The following is a 21,718-nucleotide window of genomic DNA, read 5'->3' as shown; positions in this document are numbered from 1 at the left end:
AGGCATAGTCACATTGCTATGATAAGGGTCTGAGCACATTAGGAAATGCTTCCCAGGAGTTTGAATAGGGGAGTCCTGACAGCATCATGGCCATCCAGGTGCATGGACACAGCTCTCCCGCGGCACTGCTTCCACAGGCACGAGCTGGCCACCAGCTGCTGCTCAGGCATTTCTTCTGTGGCTTAGTAGAGCGTTTCAGAAGAGACAAAGTAGTTAAAGAGGACAGGGTAGAGGTTGCCTTAGGTATGGACAGAGCAAAACTCCTCGTAGACATAGCAACAAAAAATACAGGTTACATTTCATAGAAAACAAAATAACTTTCTGCTGCTGGAATGCAAAAATTAAATCTATTACACAGACACGCGCACACGGACACACAGGTACCTTTCTGTCCGTCACTAATGCTAGTCCCTCCTATACTGGCTGAGTATATACCTGAGAAACAACATTAGTGTTGAAATATTGCCCTTTTAGAAAGCTTGAAAATGGAGGGGAGCAGGGAGAGAGGGTTGAGAGCAGAAAGAAGCGGCAGTCTCTCCAGTTTCCTTCGCATCCTCCACAGCTCGGAACAAGGCCATACACCAGCGTGGACACAGCCCGCCCGGAACAAGACCAAAGGAATATCAGTTCACAGCTCTACAAAGCACACCAGTGTCAGTACAACTGGGGTCAGATTCCAACCCACGAATCTGAAGGAAGTTGTTGCATTTTCGACAGAGACTCCTGTACAAGTGCTATGGGACAGCTGCATTCATGTTCAACAATGATTCCAGCTAGGCTACTTGCACCAGTGCTGGCTGCCTGTGGCTATTTGGTTTGATGGCAGAATCAAAAGGCGCTTTAACAACTTGCAGTTAACTTCTCCTCAAAACATACATTAGGCACATGAACAAAAAAAACAAGAGCTCAGAATAAATTAGCTTCTCAGCAGAAGAAAAGACACCTGGATTGCAGCATTTCACTGAGGTTCCAGAGAAGGCCGTACAGACACCTGCATGCTGGAAGGTAATTTTTTCAGCGGCTTGTCAGCAGGCTGCTTGCCACTGGAAGGAGGAGACTGGACTCCGGGTTCTAGCTGGGAAGACTTGGACTTGCGACTGGATAGCAGAGAATGTTTGTTGGGTGTGGCATCTTTTGGGGCAAGTTTCTCATTCGCAGTAACATTGGCATTGGTTTGGGAGGCTGGTGGGACAACACCTTTCTCTGGTTTGTCCTCCAGCACATTTTTACTGCCTGACTTGGAACTGACACTCCCTGTCTTTTTTGAGAGCATTGTTGTCTTCCCCAGGTCTGCTGACCTCCTCGTCTCCTTCTGCCTTAAGGCTGATTTAAAGAAAGACAACCCCTTCTCTTCTGACTTGCTGTCCCTCTTCAAACCAGAACGCGCCCCAGCGTTAGGAGACCGCAGGTTGGCCATGGAAGAGCTCCGCACGTGCTTGCTGTCCACTGCCCTGCTGTCGCTCCTGGAGTGGCTGATCCGTGGGGAGCTCGTTCTCGAGCTGCTGGTAACGCTCGTTTTATCCGACCCCAGACTGATTTTGGAACCCTCCCTGCTGAGGCTGCGGTCGGAAGTCCGGCTCTTCCCAGTGGAAGAGCCCTTAGTCAATGAGCCTGATGGGGCTTTCTTGGCAGCTGTGGAGGATGGAGAACCACCTGACTTTTGCTTCTGTTGAGCCGATGGGGCAGACGCCTCCAGGGGCCTCGTGCTGTGGTCCCTCCTAGCCTGAGCAGGAGCAGGAGACCCATGGCGCCCGCTGGCCCTAGAAGAGTCCGTCTTACTTCTAGACCGGGAAACCTTCTGGGAACTCTTCGGTGGAGGAGAAGAGTGAGAGACTTTGGTCTCTTGGGTAGGTAAGACTGTCCTTCCCTTCCTCAAACTTTTGTCTGGCTCAGAAGCTCCCTTGGAGCTGTGACCCTTCTTAGGGGTGCCATGTGCCTTCTCTGCAGCCAGTCCTGTCCCACTGGGGGCTTTCACCTCCTTCACTGGGGAGCTGTCCACAGAATCGCTCTGGTCAACAAAGGCGATTTGATTGTTGTTATCAAAAGGGTCCAGAGCAGGGTGATTCCTGTCTGGCTGCACAGAACTTTTCCCACACCCATCTGAAAGGTCTGAGCTAGATGTCCTTACAACGGACTCTTCCCTGAACGCCCCTTCCATGACAGCCAAAGGGGCTCTGCGAGCCGTCTTGTGCTCTCGACGGCTGTTGTCACAGGGCTCCAAGTAGCTGCTGGAAAGGTTCCTCAGACTGCCGAAGCACGAAGTGGAGACTTTATCATCAGCAGCCTCCCCAATCTTCTCCAGGGTGGAAGCAGAGGTATGTACTGGGGAATCTCCGGAGAAGCGTGACGGGGAGTTGGAGCGGAACTGCAGTTTTGCAGAGAGTGACCACGAGGGCCTGACACCATTTTCACTCACTGCCAGTGGGCTGGTGACAGAGGACCTGGATGACAAGCTCTGACGCTGGACACTCCTTACAAAGGGCCGAGTTGAAAATCCTCCTGCAGAGAAAGGAAGCAACAGTGTGAAAGCCAAGGCTGCAGCTGGTTATCTCACCCATCCATATTTCCCTAAGAGAGACAGGCAGTCCACCCACACCACACTGTCTCTCTTCATGTGTGCTGCAGGCACAGCTTCTTTCAGAAAAGCTGAGTAAGGAATTCAACAACTGTTATTTGCTAATGGTCACCCAGGAGTAAGTCTCTGAAGCCTGTAACTAAAACCCCAGATTTTTCTCTCATCCCTGAGCAGCAGGAGATCAAACACAGGGTTTGCACCTTGGAAGTCCTTGAAACCAGCAAGGAGTTCACCAGCTAGGAATACTACCCAGACCATCCCATGGAAGGCAAAGTAGGATTCCTATCTCTAGATCAGGTAATGTATTTGTACTTACAAACACAAAATACAATTATTAGAGAGTGTGACTTCCATGGCCAAACTTGACAGCTGTCACAGCACTGCTGCAGGGACATCTCCACACCCCCTCCAAACGCTCAGACCTGTGAAGGTCCACGTTCTCAGAAGTTACAAGGCACTGTGTGGAAGAGCCAGGCAAAGCCAGGAACTGAACAGTTACTTGCACACACAAGTGGATTTGACTCTTCCCTCCTCCCTGGGAGCAGGCAGCAGCACAGCAGCATGTGCCTACGCTAAGCCATAGCACTGTGTCAGCCTCCCTGCAAAGGTGCTGCAGCGAGACCCAGAGAAAACAAAAGCACAAGCAGTTCTTGATTGAGAGGTTTTGTTGATGGCATTTGCTTTCTTTGAAGGGCTCCTTGATGTGCCTGCCCTAATCTCCTCCATCCTTTCACACCAGATTGAAGCTCACCTGTGCTCCTATCAACCCAGTGCCTGCCTCCCGCAGCTGCTGGAGTAACTGTCTCTTGTAACCACATATTTTCCAGCTATTTTAGTAGGTGTCTTGCAACAGAAAGACGAGTGGCCCAGTGTCCCCCCGACACGCATACCCACCATCATCTTCACTCCGTTCCCCAGTCAGCTCCACGGATTCCGAGAGCGAGGCAAGGGATGTGCGGCGCGACGAGGCGGCCGAGGCGATGCTGGGCTGCTTGCTGCCAGGGAGGCGACTGACCCAGTGCTCACACAGCGAGGAGCTCGTAGAGCCTGCAAGGGACCAGGCACAGGGTCAGGCCAGCAGTGTGCAGCTGCAGCACACAAGAAACCCTGAAAGGCCATAGGAGTCAGGTACATACCATGCAGAGCACACAGCAACAGCACCCAGACACTGCCAAGGGAATGGGGCTTTACTCTTACAGATCAGCCAAGGTCAGAAGAGAAAAGCAGAACTGCATTCGTCCCAGTGTGCTGTCAATACGAGCATGCAGGCAGCAGGCAGTGCTTGAGCTGTCACCACAATGCCATGCAAATCCTTTCCTTTCCAGCGGCAGGTCACCAGGCCTGCACCTGCCCCCAGCTCACCCCCAGATTCCACCAACACGTGTGCTACTGGTGCCTCCTCAGGACCAACAGCGCTGCCGCAGGGAAGGAGCAAATCACATTTTCATGTCCTGGTTTTGACAGGAGCAGCTCTAAGCAGAGTTACCCATGGGGGTGGAGGGGGGTTGTCCCATCTCCACAGCCTCCCTGCCACAGCTGCCTTAGCAGAAGGGGGGGGAGGTTCCCATGGCCTCTGATGCACAGCCACAGATTCAGACAAGCCTCACTGAGTTTTGAGACATGGAGTGGGGGCTTAAACAGAGCTGGGCAGAAAATTCTTCAGAAGGACAAACTATCCATGAAGACAACTTACCCCTGGACAGCGCCAGCAGGGCTTACCTGCCACCGAGCTGTTGGCAGACCAGGAGGGGATCGCTGTGCGTCGCTGGTAGAACAGGATGTAAGCTGTCTGCTTGCAGACTTCGCTCTCAGAAAGCTGCTGAACTTCACTGTCATCAAAGCAGTACCACTGGCCATCAACAGAGTTCTTGCAATATGCTGAGAGAAATACATTACCGTGAGACTTTCCTCACTCCTATTTCTCTCAGGTTTGCTCTGTGATATTTAACATGACCTTATCTGCTATGACGGACTCAGAGGAAAATGAAAGGAACAGATTTATTCATGCATCATCTTCCATTGTGACTGGCAAGATGGGAGCCTAAGGCTGCCAGAGCACAGTAAACAGCTCACATTTCAGGACTATCTTTGTCCAACATTACTTTTCAGAACAGAACACCATTTGGGGTAGCTCCATTCACTTCACCTTCTGCTATTTGTGGCACTCTGCCCCCACCAGTGACTCCCCTTCCAAGTCCACACAGAAATATAACTGGTTTCTTTGTGAAAGGCTCCACCACAGAAAACATTGCAGGACACTTGCCTGTATAGTGTCCCCCCTGCATGGTGCCATGGTGGTTGCAGACAGCATACAGGTCATAGATATAGTCCTCAGGATCCCTGCCAAGGCCATAGGGTCTCCTCCAAGGTGACCAGTGGGATGGCAGACTCCAGCTGCTCTGGCTGCGTTTCACAACATGAGGAGTCATGTCCAAGCCACTCAGGGGGAATTTAACCATGTTCTGAAGTTTCATCCTTCGGTCTCCTTCCTGTGTGCAGAGAACAGCATGAGCTGCAGTGGCCCAAGGCCACTACACTGAGGAATACAAAGCCCAGGAGAGGAACACGCAGGACAGAACAGCTGTTCCTGAAGAGTGGGTCTAGCCAGGTCACTCCCTGCTCAGCAGCAGTCCTCCAGCAGCACTGCAGGCCTCCTTACCTGTCTAAACCTTTTGAGATGTATGATGAGAACATCAGGTAAGGTCCAGAGGCTCAAAGTGATGCTACCCTGCTGCAGCTGCTTGCAGTGTGGGCATCGCCACGCATCATCTGGGGCAAGCTACAAGGAAGAGGCAGGAGTTGGTATTGGTTTTCAAATTTCAAGGCAGCTCTCACCACATTGCTGTTCCTGTGCTGCCCCAGGCCCAGTGCAGGCACTGATCCCTCTGCCCAACCTCCCTCCAGCAGTTATCAAGCTCACTGGAAATACGAGGCTCCCAATGACCAGTGCCAGGCAGAGACGTGTGCCTCACACAGGAGGCACTTCCTGCTGCAAGACAGAATTCAGCCAGTGCTGCTGTGCACAGGAGCTGTTTGCACCTTATTAAAGGCCAATCCCTTTGAAGTGGGGAGAAAGGAAAAACCATGGCAAAAAGCAGGCAGGCTTGGCAGCCTGCGAAAAAGTATTTTCACAAGAAAACCAGCAGTAAAGAAAGAATCAGAACAGAAAGAAGAAAGGTGTACTTTGGGTGTCATCTCTGACACCTCTCTGCCCTCTTGAAACCTTCTTCCTCCCTAGTCCCAACAGCACAGAACTTCACACTGTAGACTCTCCCCATCCACCGAGGAGAACATGTCCTTTCAAAGACACAATGTGACAAGCACCTCCCTCACAGCCCAGTGCTCAGAACTCAGCAGCCAGAGAGCTTTAAGTTGCCAAACAACTCTTCCCTCACCTCTGAAAGAAGCAACAAGAGAGGCTCCAAAATTATTTAAGCTTAATCCTGGGCCCAAAGCCCACCTGTAGGATCAGCCCTTTGTACAGCAGGTTACAGACTATGCCAAAGGAATGCAGATTGTTTCTGTGTGCCAGGCAAGGGGCAGGTCAGAGCCCTCTCTAACCTGCCTATGGCACACTCTCACTCCTGCCTCTCCAGCCTCCCATGCCAGGAGCAGAGTCAGAGGAGGGAAGCAGCCATACTCCTGCAGAACTGACCTTAGCTGTCACTGTGCTGCCATTTGGGGGGTCCCACCCCAGCCCTGCTCAGCCTTGGGAACAGAGGAGGACAGAGCAGGACACTCCCATGAATAAGGCACGTTGTTCTAACCGTTTATAATGTCTATATTATTTCACAGAGAGGAAACTGCCAAACAGAGGGCTAAGTTCTCACATCAACATCTGTGAAGCAAAGAACCCAGCAGCAGGACCTCCCACAGCCTTCTCACTGCAGAGGAACTCTGTTAGCAGCACAGCTAACTAGTTTTGTGTTACAAATTTATTCTCCTGTCTCAAGGAAGCGACGTTTGCAGGAAAGAACTGCTCTGGAGTGTGGGAGTTCCTGTGGCACGCAGACCAACTAGAGCATACAGTCTGTCCCTACCTGTTCCTCTTTGGTGTACAGTTGGAAACACTGAGATAAAGTGCAGATCTGAGGTTGATGATGAAGCTCTCTCTGCTGGCGGACGCTTTCAGAGTCTGGAATATACTCCTCTTCTGTATTCACAAACAAGCTGCATCAGGGAGAGCCACATTTACCAGCACATTCACCCACTCCCCAGGCTGTCCCTGTGGACAGGGGCTGGGCACAAGGTGGGTTTGAGGGGTCTCATCTTTGCTGAAGGGCGCACAATTCACACAAGCAAGCTGCAAGCAGTGATCATGAAGACACTAAGTGAGGTGAACACACTTTAGGGCTTTATACTTACTAATCTTTAGTTTCTTTGTCCCATTCTACCACTAATTTCACATGAGCGGTTCCCCCCTGTCCACATGACTTCAATGCCCTGCAGAGAGGACAGAGAGAAATTAGACCATCTTTAAATCCAAAGTCTGTTATCTTCTACACACATAAAATTCCTCTCCACAAGCTCTTTATCCTTCCTCCACTCTCACAGCTCAAGTCTGCAAAGGAGTAATAGGAATTCACACAGCAAGAAACACGGCAAAGCATTCACCCAAGGATTGAGTTCTGTAAGGCAACCCACACCTGATACAAAACAGGCACCTGCCAACACTTCTAAAGAATAGCAGGCACAAAAATTATTTTAACATGTGGAGAGTAATGTTTTCATTCTGTTCTCCATTTCCAAGGAGGACAGACTCCAGACAGCAAGACAACTGAGCAATCCTCACAGCAACCTGCTCCTCAGGCCTCTGCCGTCCACACACCCACACCAGGACTGTCCCTTTCTGCATGGCTACACACAGAGTTCCCAGCTGACAAGCCTCTCTCCACTCCTGAGAAGGACTCAGGACACGAGGATCAGCTCACCTTTCCACTGTTGGGTGGCAGAGGGGTCGCTCCTCCTGAGGTAGCAAGTACGTTATGCCCACAACACTGACCACTCGCAAGCTAAATGGGCAAACCTGCAACAAAGAGCAGAGGTCACCTCAGGAGCTCCAACCCAACCTGCCCATGTGAAAACTGCTGTCAGCACTGCCTGACAAGGACTTTATTCTCAAACACGTCTGACATGGGAAAGCAAATGTACAAGTTCTCATATTTGCCTACACCTACGGGGGGGAGGTACAGCAACAGAGCCTGTGCACCCAACAGCTCCTCCGTGGTGACCAGAGGACATATGCCTCACCTGCATGCAGGCTGCAGGCCGCAGGAAATACTGCATCTTCTCCAGAATTTCCTTCTGTAGAATATCCCAAGCAATTGTTTTTTCCAAATGCAACACAAAGGGCAAGCCAAACCTACAGGAATGAGAAGCATTTGAGGGAGCAATTAAATGATTATCGTGTTCAGCAATGAGATTGCCAAATTCTGCCAGTGCCACTCTCCCCCTCCCCTCAGCACCTACAGAGCTCAGCACTCGGGTGAAACTCCCCAAGCATTTCCAAACGTGTCTCCAGAGCAGAGGGGCTTAGCACTGAGGCTCCACAGTTGGGGCTGCCCCTGCACAGAGCCCCTTAGAGGAGCTGCAGCCCCTCTGTGCCTCAGTGGCTGCTCCAGCTGCAGAGCTTTGTGACCTGCCTGGGAGAACTTGGTGCGAAGCTCTGTGAAGCTTCAGTGGCTGAGGCAATTCTCAGGCTGCAGCTGATACAACTTCCTCTGCTATGGTTGTTCCTCACTTTCCCCCACCCCTGTTTTCAGTCCAGTCAAAAATTCCTACCCATCATGGGGTCTGGTCAAACATGCTGCTCCCAAACCAGACAGCTCCACAGAGCTAGTGTGTCCTCCCAACTGGGCTGCATTTGCCCCTTTCCAGTAACACTTCCCTACTTGAAGTTCACCAAAACTAGAAATATTTCACTGCATCCATTAATGCTTTTTGATCAACGTGTTCTTGAGCACCTGATGTGAGCTAGGGATGCAAGCTGCTGCTCCTTCACCTGGTGTCTGCACTACAGGAGAATAAAACCCAGGTCAGTTCAGGAAGCAGCCAGAGAAGTAACTCCAACTGTGCTGCTGCCAGTCACCTTTTGCTCTGCTGTCCAGTGCACGCTCTGTTACACACCAGCAAGACAATCTTGTCATTTGCTGCTGGTTTAGTAGAGGACTGTTCCAGTTTTCCAGACTTCACTGTTCCTTGAGAGTAAGCTATTGTTCGGGAGTGCTCAGTGCCACATTTCAAGTTATTCAGGTTATTGTTCACATGTATTCCTGAAAAATTAGGAGCAAGGAAACATTTTATTAGGTCATTTACCTTTAGTGTCCTGATGACCCCCTCAAGAAACCCTCCTTGGGCTGCAGAGGAGCAGGTCAGTATGGAATCAGGAGCACTTTCATCACTTGTATGAAGGCTTCAGAGAGCAATTACCTTTCACAGGGACTATTTCTTTACAGAGGGACATTGTAACTGATTTTTCATAGCAGTTTGTACAAGCACTCACAGCTTTGTCTGCCCACAAGAAAAACAGAAGTGCCAGGAACCCAACTTGTTACTTTCCATAATAAAATTTGCCTTTGATTACACTCCATCTGCCTAGGATGCCTTTCACTGAGGGGAGATGCAGAGCAGCTGAGGGGTTTGAGCTTGGAAAGAGAAAGTTGTTTGTTCATTCCCGAGACTGTTTATTCATCACTGGCAATCTGATTTTAAATAACACAATTTCAGTGGCTTCATCTGGTCCCTAGTAGGTCTTTAAATTAAGCCTGACAAGAGATTTCACATTAAGCCAGCCTGGCCTGCAGCACCAGCCCTGGGAAGCAGCAGAAAGGAGTGTACAGCACTGCTTGATAACCTCCCAGCTGACAACACTATTAAATCTTCTGGAATGAGCCTGGACAAAGTCAGAGCTGAAATCAATACACCAGAACATCAACTGCTTGTGGGACTCTTATTCTTTTTGCCGCACAAGCCTGCCTCACTAGTCACCTGAGGTGGGCATTAAGTGGAGTTATTGACTCACCCCTCTGACTGAGGATGCCCTCGGGCCTGAAAATCTCTGGGGTCTCAAAGGCAAAAATGCAGTCGCTCTCATGGATGGTGTCCAGGTCATCGGTGTCGCAGAAGGAGCGATGGAAGCCATCGTAGTACATCTCTGTCAGCACGATCTGCAGTCAGCAGAGGCAAACCAGAACCCATCAAACCACCCATGCCTGGTCCAGCTCAGCCACCCTGTCTCTCAGCTGGGATCTTCCTGCTAAGGGATGGCATTCCTCAAAACATCCTGGCATCAGCCAGGAGCAAGGAACAGGAAAAATGACTGCCGTAAAAGAGAAGTTGGGCTAAAGGCAGGTTTTTGGTGGGATCCAATAGCTGTTGCTCCTACAAAAGAATTCCCCATAGGTGCCCAACAGTTTCCTCACTGCCAGCATGCAGGGATCACTGTGGGATCATGCGGGTCTGCACCCTCCACTGAGGCTATCCCGAGTCACTGGGTTTACAGGGAAAGGCATGATCCAGATTTCTACCACTACCCTGCTCCCCCGTTCAACCATGGGCAGTAAATTTCAATCCCTACATATCCGACGAAAGCCTCCGCGCTCCGTCCCGCCGCAGGGAGGGCACACAGGTGAGCAGCCCAGCCCATTACCTGCTCCGTGGGTATCTTGGTTTCCGAGGAGACAGCCTCCCGCAGCCTGGCCACCGTTCCCGAGATGGGCACTGCCACCCCGATCCGCATGCAGTGCGAGCACTTGCCCTGGTACACCACAGTGACGTAGAGAGGCCTGCAGAGAGCACGAGAGCACTGCTGGGGCTGTGGCTAGGCTGAGCACCTCTAGCCACAGCCCAACCTGGGCACATCCAGGCTGTGCACCAGCTGCAGGGCCCTCCTGGCTGCTTGGATCCACCTCACACTGGAGTCATGCTCAGCCGTGACCAGACTAGTGTGTTTGATTTACAGACTCCTTTCTTACTATACACCCTGGTATTACTCCCACAAACAGAACATCTTGAAAGAGCCCCACAAAGTTAAAACCAAAACTCTCTATGACAAGGCAATCAGAATTTTCTAACAAGGATCCTGTAATGCAGCTTGGGAGAATCTGAGGCAGCAGCTTAAGGCACTGAGAGAGCTGTGGCTGGGAACAGGCTGCCCCTCAGTCCTCAGTCCATAAATCTGTAGCACTGCCTGGGGAAAGCAGAGTGGGGACACCTTCCCTGGAGAGCCCACTCAGCCTCCACCTGGTGGGGAGCAGGGATTTCCAAAGCAAATGTCACAGAGTCCTATTTAACCTATCCTGTCATCACTGTTCCATTGCTTCTGGAAGCCACACAAGTTTTCTGCATCCAAAACACCAAGTGAAGGAGTTTGTTTATACCATGGGTAGCTTTGCTGTGTATCTCTTCGTCTTTGCTCTGAACTTTTTATCTAGAGGACTTTTCTTCCCTGGAGCTTTTTTCTTTATTTGCAACAGCGTGACCCATAGAATTACATCATCCCATTGTGAGATGCTTCACCCCCGGGGGAGGAGCCAAGCATTCCCATCTGGATATAATCTGGGGTCTGGACCAGCACAGAGAGCCCTTACCTACTGAATTCCCAGAGGACAAGACCTACCACTGGACCTTCAGTTGAAGACCAGATCTACAGGATCACTGCTCCAACAGACCCATCGCTGCAGGAGGACTGCGCCACCATTTAATCAGACTACTACCAACACCCTGACTGACAGGGTGCGAGGTTGTTTTCTGACTCTGTCAGTGGTTTCTTTTTGTACTGTTGCATTTTATTTTTTTTCCCCATATTAAATTGTATTTCTGACATGGAGTATCTCACCGGTTTGCTTTCAAACCAGCACACATCCTTTTCCCCTTTTTAATTTTAAAATGCTATAAATTAAGCAAAAAGTAAAATATTTTGGTTTATGTGACTCAAAGACTTTTTCCCTCCAAAATTAATTCTATAGGAAGCTAAGGGTGGGGGCAGAGAGCTGCTCTGAAATAAAGAAAAGGCTCCACTTTCCAATTTACCTGCAAAGCAAAAAAATTAAAGCCCCATATGGTCCTATCTATCTTTTTTAGAGACTTAGCTGAGAGATTTTGCTGACATGTCTCTTCCTGCCGTAGTAAATTAAACAACACTACCTGCATGGGAAACAGCCAAGGTTAAGTTCAAGACAGCTCCGTACCGTGTGTGGGGCAGCGGGATCGGCAGCGAGATGCAGAGGAAAGGGTCAAAGGTGTTGCTCTGCTTCTGGCAATGAGGGCACGTCAGGGAGGACCTGGGACAGGTATGGATAACAGAGCAGAGTCACACTTCACTTCATCAGGAACGTATAAACCATCGAATCCCAAGGAACAGCCTTCACACACCAGCTTGGCTGCCCCTTTCTATTGCTCTCCCTCCGCACTGCAGCTCTGCACAGAGGCTGTACAGACACAGCTGCTGCAAACACTGGGCTCCTCATTTCTAGAGCCTCTTACAGCAATTAGTCTCAAAGTTCATTACAGGGCATGCCAGGAAAAGATTTCACTCCAGTCCCTGAATGTGGCTTTTAATACACATTACCGAAAAATAGTAATACACCAACAGAAGCTCCAAAGTGGATGGCCTGGAAGGGGTTTGTCTTTGAGAAAGGTGCAGTGATGGGACAGGGACAGTCAGCACCAAGGTGCACACAGCTCTTACAAACTCCAGACAAGAATTCTCTCTCATTCAGAATTAACCTGCACCTTAAAGACTTATACTGGCTTTGTCTTACACCAGGCTTAAGGTTTCTCCTTTGCAAAGGAAAACGTGCCAAATACTGTGGAGAACACCCAGCAATCAACCATCGAGGAACACTGGCAATTCAGCTGTTCCCTCTGAACAGCTCTGAAATTAGAAAGCTCACTTCCCAGGAACCAGGGAAACTCATGGGAAAACCCTGAAGGGAGGTGAAAGCTTCAGCTCAGAATTCTCAAGTGCCAGATAACAGGCACTCCGCACACTCTGGGGATCCCTAACGCCCAGGCATCTCCAGGTCCTGCAGCATGGGGAATATCCTGAGGCTTTGCTCCACTGAGCACTAACCTGCTTTCAGAATGCACTGGGGCAGGGGCAGTAGTACATCCTGCAGATTTTCACAGAATATACCAAATTTGAAGTAGTGAAATTCTCTCTCTCCTCTGGAACAAGGTCTCAGTTCAGATTCCCTTCAGCAGAAGCTCAGAAACAGCTGTTAACACAGTGCCACCAGTCCCAACTGAACTGGGAGCTAGTGCCAGAGCAAAATTATACTGGGGTCACCAGTACACACAACAGTGCCTCCAAATTCACAAAATTCCATACCTGTACTGGGCTTGAAAGAGTTCCTGCACGAAAGTGCTACTGATGGGGAAGGCTGGGCCCTCGAGCAGCACATCATCCTCCAGTGGTGGCTGAAAGAGAGGAACAAGCCCTGGAGGCTCAGCTGGCTGTGGGGGTGCACCACCCAGGTGGCTTCAGGACTCAGGCAGAAAAATCCCTATTTTAACCCAAGCTTTTGTTCTGTCTGAGCTATAGGAGTTGAGAAGCCAAGGGAGAGCACTACTTCAAAAGGAAATCCTGCGTGCAAGGCTAGAGCTGCCTTCCCACACTGGCTCCCAGCAGAATCCCTTACCTTGAGTGGAGGCATTCCGCCGGAATTCACCGCGTTGTTCAGATCCTCGTGGACTCTGTCGAGGAGCCAAAGCAGGAACTCCTGGGCATCGTGCTGGGCGTTCCCGCGGTACTGCATCGCGTTCTTGGACACGATGTTCTGCAGGGAGAAGGGACAGTGTGCAGTGACAGCCCATCAGGCCCTGCCCGCACTGACAGGGAGCTGAGGCTGCTCCCATCACACCTACCCCTGCACCACATGGTCTGACACTGCTCCACTCACAAAACCTCCTGTTTGTTCGAGCTCAAGCAAAACAGGGATTTAGGCTCCTAATGCCCACTCACCCTGTTTTGCTCATTGTGGCTTTGGTGAGGTCACAGATTTCCCAAAACCTCGATGCAGATGCCCATGCTGATCTAAGTCTACAATTCCAGGATTCAGCCAGGATCATCTAAACCACAGATGTTTCTACAAACTGATCATCCCAATAACATGCAGGTAGAGCAAAACTCCTTCCCATCAGCACCCTCTTCAGCACAGGAGCAGTACGATCACTATGAAATTTTCTCCACTGGGTATCAAGAATCCACTGTGCACAACTTGCTCATCCTAACACCACCCACAGTCCAGACCAGGCTGCTCTGTAAAAACCAGGCTGACGGCAAAGTTCATGTCACTCCCCAGCACTCCTGTGCTGCACACGGCCGGGAGGAGAATCCTGACCGTTAGCACTGTGGCACCTGCCAGCACACCTGCAGAGAGACACTGCTCACATGGGACTCGGAGGTACTGAGCAGGTTCCTCAAGAGGGGCAGTGGCACCCGCAGAGGCCATATAGTAGCTGCAGGGCAGGAATGGCCAGGAAGGCTGTGGGGCTCAGCACCCACAGGCCCAGCAGGCCACACATACCCCGTACCAGAGCTTCTCCACTCCTCTAATCAGACTTTGCAACAGATTTGAGAAATGAGGTTGGGCTGCTCGCTTTATCCCTCTGAAAATGGGGTCACCAGGGAGGGGGGTGATGAAAGAGACAGGAAAGGACTGATAAACAGACACTCTATCCTCTGTAATCTGTCCACCTGCCTCAAGGCAGCAAAATAACGGAAAACAGAAATAATCTGCTCTCATTACATATGTGCAGCCCTTCTGACAGCAGATTTACTGCCTCTGCCTGCGTGGGGACCAGCACCCTCCCACGTACAATATGCACACACTGCCTGAACCAGAGGAGTGGTCCCCAGCCACTGCTCACCTTTGCACCACACAGGTGTGAGCACAGCACCTCTGCTTGGGACTCAACATTACCTCAGCTGGGGATGCTGCTGCAAACCAATTCACAGGGGAGAAAAGTCTGAAGTAGTCAGTAGGCACTCAAAGATTAATGGAGACCAAACAGCCTTCTCTGCTCCCCTAGTTCCCATTAAGCAAAGCAAGATCCACTGGCAGGAATAAAGTGAAAAAATACGATCCAAAAAAATTGATCCAAAAAAGCCTCTTAGGTACCAGCCTAATACCTCTTGCAGAGGCTAATACCTCCAGCAGAAAGCTTAGCTGAATGCACCCAGATGACAGAGCAGGGAAGCATTTAAGTCATACATGTGGAGACTTCCTTCGCAAACATTATCTTTGCTCAAAAGAACTACACTAAAAATTAAATTTAGCCCTTAAATTACTGTGTCAAGTTCCAAACTGAAAATCAATCACTGAAATGTGAAGCAGAGATTTTAGTCCAGTCTTAAATGGTTATCTCACTACATCTTCTCTCCAGAATTGCTACCCATGCCCCCACAGTAACAACCTGTCTTTTAACAGCTGTATCCATCCTTCCCATTCCACAGGTGCTGAAACACTCCCCCTAGCCCCAGCAGTGTGTGGTCCCCTTTACATCAAGATACAAACAGGTGTGATGTGACCAGACCAACACTAATGCTTTCCCATCAGCCTGGCAGGGCCAGGAGCCTTAACTGGTGTCATTTGTCCCAGTGAGCTCAGCCAACAGGCACTGCCAGTGCACCTCAGTCCTGTCTAGACAGAGCTGAAGATAAAAGGATCTTTAGCATTGCTGGAAGGAAGTGAATCCGGTATTTCAAGTGAAAAATGGGGTGTGAGGGGTTCTGTATGGAGAAACATAAGGATGGACTCTGGGAATTCAGGCTAGTATTTCTTATGGCCTCTGTCCCAGTGTCAGTAGCACATCACTCCAGTCCAGAGCCTCAGTGGCTGTCAGTGACGTGTGTCCCTGGTGATGCACCGTCCCACAGCGAGCTGCCACCCCGAGCACAGCAAACCCCAGGGATGCACAGCAGCCATGTGCTTTGGTCTGTATCTGTGTCACTGCTCATCTCAGAAGCATCTCCACGATAACTGCTCTGGTTTCCTCGACACTCTTGCAGCCTGAGTGGACCAAGGATAAAGAGCTGCCTGTGGAGACAGATCATAAGATGTTGGAAGTGATTCAGGAAGCACTACAAAATATCAGATGCAATTTCCTCACAAGAGGCTCTGCTACACAAACACTCCAGCAACAGCAGCGTGTTCCCAGCTCACTCACACTTCCTGCCAGTGCTGCTGCAAGGGGCTCAGTTACTGCTTACACCTCTGTGTCTGCTGCTCAGGGGAATGCTGTGTCCTCCTCCCGGTGTGCTAGGGGGACTCATCACAAAAGAGAAGACAACATCTCATTTTGCTGGTCTTGCAGTAACACAACAGCAACGGGCTACAAATACAGAATTAAGCAAATGCTTCAAAAACACACAAAACACACCACATTTACCAACCCCCACCAGCCGTTAATCCTCTGCCCCTAATCTGGCTCTGCTGTAAGTATAGGTGGCACATCTGACCAGCCTCTGTCCAGCACCACAGTGTATTAAGAGCGACTGCAGAATGGTTCTGGTGCAGCTGTTTCAGCTGTGAGGCACTAGGAGTGGGCATGGACTCTGACACTCCCTCTCAACACCTTCCATAACCGTACAGCACTTCCAGCCCTTTCCTCAGCGCAGTCCCTACAGGCTTGGCAGGATGGATCTTCCTTCCTCCAGATGTGTGAGCACTGGCACACAGCCATGCAGAATGAAGCAGCACCAGCCAAAGAGACAAGAGGGGGAAAAACAGCCACTTCCTATGGATCACACTCACTCACCTACCCATACTGCAGGCACCCTGCAACCAAACCAATCCCTGCTCATCCATAAAGCAGATTTACAGCAAAGACACATCATTTTTATCAGCCCAATGAATGTTTAATAATCATTCATCTACTGCTCTAAATAGATGCAATAAATAAATCCAAACAGAGCTGAACTGCTGGCCTCTCCATTGCTGCTGTTATTGTTCCAGATCACAAAGACCAGAGGAAAAATGTCAGTGTGCTGTTTTCCAGGGTAGCCCTGGTAGGAAGCAGCTGTGGAAGGATTTTGCACATGAACGGATGAAGCCAGCTCGTTAGAGACCTGACCCAATAACACACGTGAGCGGGAGGGAAAGGCTATTCTTTATCTTCCACTGAACAGCAAAAGTTGTGCTCAATCACTTTATTTTCATTTTCAAGCCCACAGCCACAGCTCTGTGTTTGGATAAGTTCTACAGCAGACATGAAGTTCACCTAATTACTCCCTCTGCACACGGACAGCAATTCGTCCTCTCCAGAGATGTTTTCTGGGGAGAGCAGTGCCCAGGCAGCAGCATAGTTCAGGCCCCAGGGCTCACTCACCCACCCACCTCCTACCCAGCATCAAGGACAGAGTGCTGCTCCAGCCTGAAGCAGAAGAGATCTCTGTGGGCTGAGCCTCACCACAGCTACCCAACAGGGAAAAGGGAGGTTTGATCACAGCAGCTCTGTCACAGCAGCCAGGGCAGGACAAAACACTCCTCCCTTGTCCGGTGGGCATCCAACGGCACTAGGGCTCTGGAGGCAGCACCCCATGGGACATGGCAGCTCTGTGGGCCATGCCAGTCACGGAAGGGAATAAGCAGAGATGCTTACTGGAACAGTCCAGAAAGCAAAGCCAAGAGGAGCATGGCAGCACCAGAGGGATTCTCCTCCATGTTCAACAAGCCTGGACAAGAAGGATCAGCCCACTGGCCCCTGCCTGACATCTGTCTCATGCCAGCAGCTACTCTCACCCTTCCAGGTTAAGGTCTCAGTTAATCCTCATTAACCACCTTCCTTCAACACATAAGGAGAGAGTGAAGTCTGTCCAGCCAATGCTATCTAAGGCTGCTGTGTGTGCACAGAGACACAGAGGTGGGTGGCTGGTGGGTGCTTACATTCCCAGACAGGGACTCTCCTTCCCAGGCCCTTCCCAGCAGTCCAGGTCTCACCTGATGGAAGGTACCACCAGGAGTCAGTGCTGGCTGAATTCATCCTTATAAGGAGCAGAAATCCTGTTATGTTCTACAACAAGACCTTGTTTTCCTGCTACACTAGCAGAGGGACCAGCAAGATTGAAATGAATGAGGGACTGAGGAGCAGGGGAATGCCACGAGTATGATGCAGCTCAGTAAAGGAGAGTCAGTAAATGCTGGCATACAGGACAGACAAAGAGCTTGGTTAAGCAGCCCCAGGAACTCATGCTCCAGCTGCACACCTGTGCTTCTCCCACTCTCTCCAGCCTCTACTTCAGGTCCCAGGTTGGAGCACAGGCCCCTGAGATGGAGGGATCTGATCACTACTGCTCTGAGGAGCCTCCCATGCACTTCAAGGAAGCTTTACAACAAGAATTGACTCCACTGACACAATGATATGCAAACAAGTTCATTAAGCAGTGCTTTGTCGAAGCCATGTGCTCAAATAGCAGCAGGAAAGGCTTCACTCCAATCCAGTGTGGCCATGCACAAAGACCAGAGTGGAAGCAGCACAGAGAGCGATGCAGATCCAATTAAGCTGCCTGAGAACATACATCCCCTCACCCCTTCCACCGGCTGCCAGGCACAACATGGTTCTCATACTTTCACCATGTGTCATTCTGTGCAGGCAGCGTGGAAATAAGGACCTGGGAGCTCAGAAGACAGAAAACACATTTTGGCAAAGACACACAGTCGCTCTTCCAGCCCCCGGGGCCACCTCGCAGAGGGACTGCTCCACGCTGAGGTCTCCTCCCTCTCCTCTCCCCCACCAAGCCTCCCCTCTGGATGGGACTGCCCACACCACGCTCCTGCTGCCCCTTCGGCAGAGCCCCCTCAGCAAACCATGTCTGACCTCTGGACTCTGCGGCTCAGCCTTGGCTCCCCAGCCCTGTGCTGCACTCACTCAGATCAAAGTTTGCAGCATAACCCAGAAATCCCCAGAAAAGCCTTCGGATTTCACAGGTAAGTCAGACTGCTGCCTTAAGGCAAACAGGATCTGCAGCAGGAAACCCTTCCCAGGGGGTTTGTGTGTGTGTGGAGGGGGAGTAAAGCAACTGCAAGCAAACATACACAAAGAAAAAAGCAAAACAAAACAAACCACACATCCAATAATGGACTTGCATCTTATTGATCATTAACATTGAAAAAAGAAAAGTCTAACGTGGCAAGACTGCCAAAGACCTTTGTGATCCCAGAGAAACATTCCTGTGATGTCAAGAACTGCCACAACAGTGATGTAGAAAATTTATACCTAGCTTTTTGTTTCAAGTAAAGTGTGTCAACACCAAATCCCAGAGCAGCTCCAGGACAAGCCTGCCCAGTGTGATGCTATCACTGGAAGGACCTGGACTGGACTGGAACAAGCACTTCAAGATCCCACATTACCTGGCCACTCAAAGCACTTTTAGATGAACACAGGAACTGAAACACCAAGAACCAAGAGCAGAGAGACCAGGATGGAAGGGTGAAGGGTCTTGTGTTTCTTCTTTCATGTCCCTTTCTTCCATCCCCGCATGCAGAGGGAGGACAGTCTGCTCTCCACAGAAGTATTTTGGGAATAAGCAGTTGACCAGTCCAGCATAAAGTAACTGATTCTGTGCTAGGCAGAAAACAAGATAATTAAATCTGATCCAGGGGATCCCATTTCACATATCACTGGCCCTGATAGCAAAGCACAAGGGCCCTTGGCAAGCAGGAGGGCTCAGGGCTGACAGCTCCAAGTGTGGGACCAAAGGCTTCCCACGCACACACTGCACCAGCAGCCCTTGCTGAGAACAGCTCTCATTGCACCTACAACAGGAGATGAAGATCTGAGCACATCAGCCTTTTGCAGGAGTTCCTTCATAACCCAGGAGTTAGTGATTATCTCCCAAAGAAGTGCCCAACACAGCTCATCCCAAACAAGATACTTACACCAAGTGCATTCCCAAAGCGCCTTGAAATGGCAAAGGGTTACACATAGCTACTGTGAAATCTTACACCAAACATAGGTTGAAAAATAAATAAATAAGGAAGTAGCACTTTTACCCTGGCACAATAATCCCTGCTCTACCAAGAGGGATTCACTCTGGGTTCAGATGGAATTCTGATAATCCAACTGTGTTATGGTGATTGTGCTGTACTTGCTGAACACTCTGCAGGTCACAGCCAAGGCCATCTTCATCCTGTAGGACAAAAAATGCCATCCCAGCTCTGGCATGCGAAGGGTCTTGTTAAACATTGACATGCTTCAGTGCGCACTGCCTTGGCCTCAAAGAACAGAAAACAGCCTCATCATCCACAGGAGACCTGAACTCCATGGAAGGCAAAGGCAGAGGATTTGCATAAGAATGTACAAGTTTTCAAGCCCAGTTAGTTTAAATCAAAATCCTTCTTGCTGAAGACCCCCTACCATCACCTCTGAGTGTCACAGACGACTCCCAACACAAAGGGCACTCTGTCCTCCCTGTCTGACACTCCCAGGAACTTTGCAGGCAGGACGGGACAGCTCCCTGGAAAAAAACAAGCCCGAAGCCTTGCTTATACAATAGATGTTTGTCACCATTGTCACACCATCACAAAGGGGAAAGAGGAAGCACAAGCTGCAATATTGGCCCTTGTTATGAAAGCAGCAGCTTTGTTTGGGCAGGAAAACAAAACCCACAGAGCAATCGGAAGAAGAGGATTGTTAAAGCAAACAGCAAAGGAGCACAGGACCAACGGGAAAGTCATCCAGGGCACAGATAAATGCAGTAACCACGAGCTCCAACATGGTGCTCCCATCCTGTTCCCCAGGAAGGACTGCCCAGGCTCCCTTCTGCTCCCAGCCCAGGGCTGCTGCCCGAGGAATCAAACCCCTCTGCTTCCACCTCCCTGTCCAGCCCTTCCTGGGCCTTATTCTACTGCCTCAGCCTTCCACAGTCCCTGCTCCCCATCGCTTTCCCTGTGCTCTGGAGCTCTCCCCACCATGTGTGAGCTCTCTGCAAGGCTTTCCCTCCACCTGTGATTACAGGATGAATCGTTTGACACAAACCACTTGTTTGAACTGCATCTTCCTTGGTTTCAGCAGCTACATTACTCAGGAGCCCATGGGATGGGTTATTTCTTGAAGAGCAACTTAAAAAAATAAGAAAACACTACCAAGAAAAACCAGCTGAGGGCAAAGAGCATCCCAAAATTCACCCCTTCAAAGGCCTCTGTCCACAAAGACTCCAAGACACTGCCCTGAAACTAATTTCCTTTTTCCCAAGAGAGAAGTCTACAGCAATAAGAACGAGCAAGAAGAAAAGTATTATCCTATATTCTAAAATATGTTTAGCGCCTGCAGAGAAGTATTTAGAAATTAGGAAGTGCCAAAAGAGGGAAGAAAGGCAAAAACCCCAACACACAGATTTCCAAGCAAACTGGATAAAGAGCTTTTTGACTACGAAATAAGCATTACTGTCAGTGGCTATTACTGTTGGAGGGAAAACCCAAAACTACTCACTTTCCACCCTTAAAAACAATTACAACAGGGCGGATTGGGAATGTTCTGCCCTCTATCCAGAACAAGCTTGGGGGGATGTTTGCCTTGTTTTGGGGAGAAGCAGCAGTTTCCAGAGGGAAAATGCCAATCTTTGCCTTTCTCCAATGTAAGCCTGTTGTTTACGTTTGTAAAGGAACTGTGCAAATCTGCTGCTGAGGAAAAGTTTAATTAAGAACTGAATTTAATAGCAGGTTCGGGTGACTTAACGGTCTATAGAGGCGTTAATTTCCTATTAAAAGTAATTGACCCCTGTAAGGGAACAGCACTTGACATAATGACAGTCCCACAGCAGGACCTTGGCTGCTGGCACTCTGCAGCGCTGAACTGGACTGACTGGGACAAGATTCCCCCCAGCAAGAGGCTTTTCAGACCCTCCAGGGACCTGGCAGGTGGAAGATGGATGGGCTCCAGTTCCATCCGTGAGCAGAACAGTGCTCATTTACCGTCAGTGATGCCTGTAAACAAGCAGAGCTCCACTATAAATGCCCGTGGAACATGGCCTTAATTTAATCCCCAGCGCTGCTGCTCTTCCTCCTGCTGTCACCCATCCCCGAGCGCTGCTCCTGCGCCAGCCGCCGAGCCTGGCCTAGAAAGCAGCTGCTCTCCCTCCCGACTCCACCAGTGCCACCGGCACAGGATAATTCTGCTTTCACAGCCTTTTATCCCTGCTAT

At 50.1% G+C, this 21,718-nt stretch overlaps 1 protein-coding gene across 1 annotated transcript; it reads right to left on the bottom strand.

The window, feature by feature from the left end:
- Positions 1-958: 958 nt before the first annotated feature.
- USP31 (ubiquitin specific peptidase 31) lies at positions 959-13,350 on the bottom strand. The gene is made up of 15 exons (XM_009073989.1): positions 13,216-13,350; positions 12,906-12,994; positions 11,764-11,856; positions 10,224-10,359; positions 9,597-9,741; positions 8,664-8,847; positions 7,826-7,937; positions 7,507-7,601; positions 6,941-7,018; positions 6,616-6,745; positions 5,235-5,354; positions 4,839-5,064; positions 4,295-4,453; positions 3,470-3,622; positions 959-2,499 (listed from the first exon to the last, which is right to left on the bottom strand). The coding sequence occupies exons 1-15, from the start codon at positions 13,330-13,332 to the stop codon at positions 959-961; spliced, it is 3,378 nt and encodes a 1,125-aa protein (XP_009072237.1). The 5' UTR covers positions 13,333-13,350.
- Between the last annotated feature and the right edge of the window lie 8,368 nt (positions 13,351-21,718).

Source organism: Acanthisitta chloris, unplaced genomic scaffold (assembly GCF_000695815.1).
Source record: "Acanthisitta chloris isolate BGI_N310 unplaced genomic scaffold, ASM69581v1 scaffold17394, whole genome shotgun sequence".
In the NCBI taxonomy this organism is placed as follows: domain Eukaryota; kingdom Metazoa; phylum Chordata; class Aves; order Passeriformes; family Acanthisittidae; genus Acanthisitta; species Acanthisitta chloris.
The sequence above is the reverse complement of the archived record's forward strand: the minus strand, read 5'-3'. Positions and strand labels throughout refer to the sequence as shown.

Excerpts from the sequence above, each read along its gene's own strand:
- USP31 (XM_009073989.1), bottom strand. The coding sequence starts at position 13,332 with ATGCAGTACCGCGGGAACGCCCAGCACGATGCCCAGGAGTTCCTGCTT. Across the intron at positions 7,938-8,663 it reads ACTGGACAGCAGAGCAAAAG|GTTTGGCTTGCCCTTTGTGT; the intron begins GTGACTGGCAGC and ends TCATTCCTGTAG. Across the intron at positions 5,065-5,234 it reads ATCTCAAAAGGTTTAGACAG|GAAGGAGACCGAAGGATGAA; the intron begins GTAAGGAGGCCT and ends CTCTGCACACAG.